Below are 6,000 nucleotides of genomic sequence, written 5' to 3'. Positions count from 1 at the left end.
TTTCCAAAAAAAAAAAAAAAAAAAAAAAAAAAAAAGAACAGGATGTGCCTGGTTCTAGAGGTCCATGAGGGTCTCGTAGCCAGAGAGCTGTCAGAGTGAGCCCTCTGCTCCCTGGTTCTCCCCCTGCCTGGGCACATGTGTGTATATCCACATGGGGCTCCTTCCCCTGGTTCTGCAGTGTCTAGTTGGGCCTGGATGCAGGAGAGCCCCCCACATTGCCTGCGCTGCTAGGCCATCTGCACACTTGTTAGGCAGGACTGACAGATGCTTACACACTGCCCCACATCTCTCTGTGGTCATGTTTACCAGATTTAACTCTCCTGGTTAAGTGCTCCGACCTTGTTCCTAAGCATCAGCTTTCTCTCTCTTCTAAAAATTAGTTTTGGAAGCTTTTATTCTCCATGTTTGGTATGAGCCTATAGAATCATTTCTGAGGGGAGAAAAGAACTGAAAGATTTACCAAATCCCATAGATTTTGGTCACTTTAATATCGTGGGTTTTCCTTTAGAGAAGGTGGCTGGTAATTCCCAGGTTTTCAGAGCATTCCATTTAATGGAAAAAGGTTGGAGAGAAAACAGGCCCCAAACTCCTCAGTGGCAGCAGTGAATTGAGATGATGAATGTGGGCACTGAAGCCTAGAACTGCTGTGGCAAGACAAGAGGCCCTCGGGGTCTGTCACTCACTGTACTTGTTGGGGGGAGGGGACCGCTAGGCTCTCCCTCCCTCCTCAGCCCTTGCCCTGCAATCATCCTGGCCAGGGCCTCCCAACAGGAAGAGGCAGGCTTCACTACAGAAGGAAGCACACTGCTCCAGCTACCAGAGCCCATACTTGATCACTTTGGCTAACCTGCCTCGAATGCATGATGAAGGCAAAAAAACAAAACAAAACAAAAAAACAAACACACACCACCACACCAAAAAACCAAAAAACCAAACCCCAAAAAACAAAACAAAACAAAAACCCCTGGCTCTTCATGTTTGCCTCTTTCTTGTCAGTTCCCTCTTTCTTAAAAATAAAAGCAAAACAAAGAAACAAAAACAAAGCCCCAGCAGGATTTTAACTTTCTTTTTTCTGAAACAACACATAACCCATTCAAATGTCCTTTGGCCTGTTTTATGTCTGCAATTTAAGCCTACGATTTGGGCATGTGTTTTAGATTAATTCAATTTTTGTTTTGAGAGAGACTTTGTTTTAAATGTACATAGTCTAAAGAATAACTTTTTATAGCATTCTGGAGTATAAACAAATATAATCCCTCAAATTCCTTAAAATTAATTTTTTTTTAATTCAAATTTCTCCAGTTTTACATGTGTGTAAGTTCTAGACAATTTTTTCACCTGCACAGGTTCCTATATCCAGCATCACAGCCAAGACACTGAACAGTTCCAACACCACTCGGATCCCTTGTGCTGTCTTTTTATGGCCACACCCACCTTCCTCCTGCCTCCACTCCCATCCCTGAGTCCCGGCAACCACCAATCTGTCCTCTATTTCTAAATTTTATCACTTCAAAATACAATAATTTTAAAAAGAACAACAAATAGCTCCACTGGCTGTCAAAGCTCAATACCACTGCCCCACCGCTGGAGGAAATCAAATGGAACCAGGCCACTCCAGGGACAAAAGAAAACTCTGCTCTAGACCACAGTGTTCTTCCATAAATCCTAAAAATGAAGATAAAAGCCACATCCAATACAATTCTCAATTTGAGAAACCTCTGGAGTCTCCCTTCACTGGCAACCTCCGTAGTGGGCTTGAAGGTCCAGTCTCAAGGAGCTGGTCATGCAAAAAGGAGGCTGCCGCGAGCTCCCTGCTTAGCTTAAGAGAATGGGCCCGGCCTGTAAGAACCATGTCTCAGCGAGAGCCATAGATTTAGCTGGAATTTCCAAGGAGTCCCTCAGGAAAGCGGAGGTCCCTAGCATCCTGGGACTTCGACTGGGCAAAGGCTGGGTCTGAGAGTAGGCTGGCCACACATGGTCACTGCCGCCCAGCGCAGCAAGGGCAGTGGACACTTTTGCAGACCTGTACTACCAGAGACAAGGAGGCAACGATGCTTTCTCAAATGATGGAAGATGGAAATGTCCTCAGCTTCATAATGTCAAACTGCTGAATTTGGCTGCAGGTCCACATTCCCAGTGACTTGCACCTCTGGCAGGGACCAATCCATTCCTTTGACCATTAGAAGTAATGGGAAGCCAGAAGAAAACAGGTGGTTTCAAGCCTAGACTCTTGCCCTGTGGCTTTCACGACCTCAGCCCATAAGCAAGACAAAAGGGCAACAGATGGGAAGTCCGGGGCAGGAGTGAGAACAAGGCCTGAAAGAGAGGCACGGCGGCCTGCGGGAGTGCGCAGTGCTGTCCACCCTCTGCCTCAGGACCACCAGCCCAGCTTTTCTCCACTTCTCACCACCCATCCACCCGGGAGACCCAACAGGGCTTTGGATCTGGGCCTACTCTCTACTGGAAACAATTAGCCAATTGCAAATAGTTAATTATTATGAGCACAAAAAACATAGCATAGCACAAAAGCGCTTTGTGAGAACTGCCAAAAGCTTCTGTATTACCAGTCATCATCAAGACCACAGACTAAGTTTGCCTGGCATGCTCTCTTCCGGGCCTGGGGGTGCTGGGCCTGCACCGGGCTCTTCCCTGGAAGGCCTCAGAACAAACAGGTCAAGGTAAGCTCTTTCCAGCTAGGTCACTGGAGCAGTGGTTCTCACTCTGTCCAAGCTACCTCATAGAGAGCTCCCTGCCCAGCTGGACTATTCATGCTCCCCGATGAGGGTCCCAGGAAACCCTCCTGGACTAGCCATCCTGGGGATGGTGGGGGTTGAGACTGCAGAGCACAGGGGCTGTCTCTGCAACTCCACATGAGGTAGGACTGAAACAGATGGCAAGGGAAGAGACCTAAGGGCTACTACTGTTACAAAAATTATCAAAGAATCTTGCTCCAAAAATCTCTTCCCTAATTCTTTACCTTTTGGGGATATCATGATGCTGAAATCAAACTTAAAACTTATGTGCAAGCTACAGTAGCCACTCTGGACCACAAGATGGCAACTGGAATCCTTGCTTGTCTGAGGCCTCTCTGGGTAGCATAGACTCTGCTCATGCACATGTGGAGGTCATTCTGTGCCCCAGGCTAGACACACACAAAATACAACAGTAATGGCAAGGTCATCACCATTCCCATTGTCCCCAGAAGGCTTCCAGTGCTCACCCTTGCAACACGACCAGCAGTCGAGTCTTCTTGCGGATGTAGGCTGACTGGCGGGCAGAGCGGTTCTGCTGGGCCTCCAGAACACTGGAAAGGTATCTCTGGAAGTGGGCAGCATGAAAACATTCGGAGCTGTCCATGATCTGGCGGTATATCATCCACCTGGAAACGGCAAGTGTAATCTCAGCATGGGGGCTGCCTGATGGGTTGGTCCCACAGGCTCAGCCAGTGATCCAAATGTGACCAGTACTCTCACAGACATTCTGCCCAGTGACCCCGCACAGGAACACTGGGGAGCTCCAGATCCTGAAACCATTATCACTGGAACTTTTGACAGGAAATGCCTTGCCACAGGGAAAAAGGTCAGGTAAGCACATGACCATTAATCAGACTTCAGAATTGAGAAAGGCTCCTTATGACTGGGCAGTCATTTCCTGAAGAACCATCCAATAAAATGGCTTTGGTATGGTGCTGAGTAAAATTTTTGCTAAGAAGTGAGCAGGGTGAAGAATTCAGACTATTTTTGTAACAAAAGAAATGGAACTGGCTAGCTACTTAGTACTTATAAGAGGCCCAATATTTCCAAAGCATCTCTCTAAAACTTGCCCAACCTCCCACATCTCCCTAAGCTCCCAAACTTCTACGTAATTTCCATCTTCTCCATTCCTATGGCCTTCTGCAGGATGCCTTACTTCAAGGTAGACTGACTAGATATTAAATGTCTGTTCAGTTATCCAGGGTTGTTTAGTAATCTGCTGGCCATGTGAAAGTGATGCCTGAATTATTTCCCCAATTTCCCCTAAGCCAATGTGTCCCAGCTGCACTGGAACTGATGTAGTCCCCTTGTGGTCAGGGACGGATCATATCTACCAGCTCCCAGGTTCTAATCACCCTGGTCCTCAGTTCCCTGCTGACCATGCACACTCCCTGGCCTTTGCCTGTGCTGGTTCTGCTGCTACAGTGCTTCTCCCCAGATTTCCAAAGGTTCACTCCTTTCATTTCTTCAGGCCTTTGCTCAAATGTAAGCTTCTCAGTAAGGTCTTCCCTGAGCACCCAATTTAAAACTAGAATCCCTCTCCCAGATCGGCAATCCCTATACCCTTCTCTGCTTTGTTATCTCTATGGCACTTTTCACTAGCTAATATACTACTTTCCTTATCTGGTTAACTGTCTGCCAAAACTAGAATGTAAGGTCCCCAAAGGCAGAGACTTTAGTCTGTTTTTTTCATTTGTCACCCACACTTAGAACCATGCCTGACATACAAGAAGTGTTCAGTATAAATGTGTTAAACGAATGGATGGATGGCTACTGCACTGATACCAATCACACCAAAGTCCAGTACATGTTGAAGGTTTCCCAGTGCCAATGTGGGCCAGGCATAGAATCCCTTTCCCCAAAGCAAAAGCAGCAGCCATACTAACCTGCCATATTCCTTATGCAGAGTGACCAGAAAAGCACAGAGCTCGCTAGCATGACAGCCTGGGAGGCCAGTTACAATGCTGATAGTTACCTACAAGAAAGAAAAGTCTCCTGGGTTTGTCATTCAACTGGGAGGCAGTGTTGTGTAATAGGTTAAGAGAAATGACTACTGGAGCCAGGTTCTGGGGGTTTGAACCTCAGCACCAGCACTCACCTAGATATGTAACCTTGGGCTAATTAATAAGAGAACCTATCTTGCAGGTGGGTGTGATGATTAGCTGAGTTAATATATATGAAGTGTTGAGAACAGCATGTGTAGGACATAACAAACACCACGTAAAATGTAGTGTTCCTACTATAATTTCCATGGAGCAGGTTTGACTAGATCAGTTAAAATACAATGGAAAACACTAGGCAGAAAGGAGGTCTGAGACAAAATGCCACAGGCTAAACTGGTGTGGTAAGTAAGCTCAGCAAAGGGAGAGGAGTGGCATGAGGATGTTTCTGTCTGGCTACCCAATCCATCCAAGCCGAATGGCCAGAGCTAAGGAAACAAACAGAATGTAGGAAGTTCGTCTGAACCTGGACTAGGAGAAGAGGAGCAGGCTGGACTGTCCTCGCCGTAACACACAACCAAATGAAAACAGGGCCCTCTGCAGGTATGTATTCTGAAGCAACTTAAAGAAGTCCAGTGACAGAGAAGGGGTTGAGGAGGGGAGGAAAGGAATCATGCAGATGCTGAACGGTACTAATGTGAATTTTTATATCACAAGACTCACTGGGATGGGCCTGGTCACAGATAACTAAATGCTCAGCTTGGTGGCACTCATCACTCGAGCTGGTCACATCAGCACAAAGATGGCTGTGGATGTCTCTCTGTGGGAACCAGAAGTTCTCCTTCCTCTCCTCCAACCAGGCCCCTCCTCTATACCCGTGCAACTTCTTGTTTATCCTCCTCCCCACCCTGGTCCTACTCCTCAGCGCCCACATCCCTGCCCTTCAAATCACAGCACACGTGCTTACAGCCAGACACCTTACTTTAAGGCCAGTCTTACAGCACCTTTTTAAAGATTAGGCATTTTCATTTTTAACCTCTTGCCTAAGGGAAAGACGAGGCTTCTAATTGCCTAGTACTCCTATTTTCTTTTGCAGCTGAGTGTCTTCCAGATTTACGTATACCTAAATGCCCTCTTGGAGCATATTATGACTTCTGGTTCCAGAGAAATGATGGGAGGGGTCAAAAGAGGGGCATGTGAATTGGGAGCGGATTAAAATCCACTCTTGGGAAGACAGTGTTTATAAAGTATCACCTTACCCTAGTGATGCCAACAAGGCCCAATAAGGCCCTTCCTCTTATTAAGCT

General features: G+C 46.7%; 1 protein-coding gene across 1 annotated transcript in view; it reads right to left on the bottom strand.

The window, feature by feature from the left end:
- The window catches only part of DNAAF9 (dynein axonemal assembly factor 9), a 133,268-nt gene that overhangs the window by 35,400 nt on the left and 91,868 nt on the right, over nt 1-6,000 (bottom strand). Inside the window, exons 27-28 of the mRNA XM_077767045.1 lie at nt 4,640-4,728; nt 3,221-3,379 (exon numbers count right to left, since the gene is read on the bottom strand). Coding sequence (XP_077623171.1) covers nt 3,221-3,379; nt 4,640-4,728 — 248 coding nt within the window. The remainder of the gene's footprint in view (nt 1-3,220; nt 3,380-4,639; nt 4,729-6,000) is intronic.

The sequence above is a fragment of the Crocuta crocuta genome, unplaced genomic scaffold (genome assembly GCF_008692635.1).
Source record: "Crocuta crocuta isolate KB4526 unplaced genomic scaffold, BGI_CrCroc_1.0 scaffold15, whole genome shotgun sequence".
Classification (NCBI taxonomy): domain Eukaryota; kingdom Metazoa; phylum Chordata; class Mammalia; order Carnivora; family Hyaenidae; genus Crocuta; species Crocuta crocuta.
This window is presented reverse-complemented; position numbering and strand designations above follow the sequence as displayed.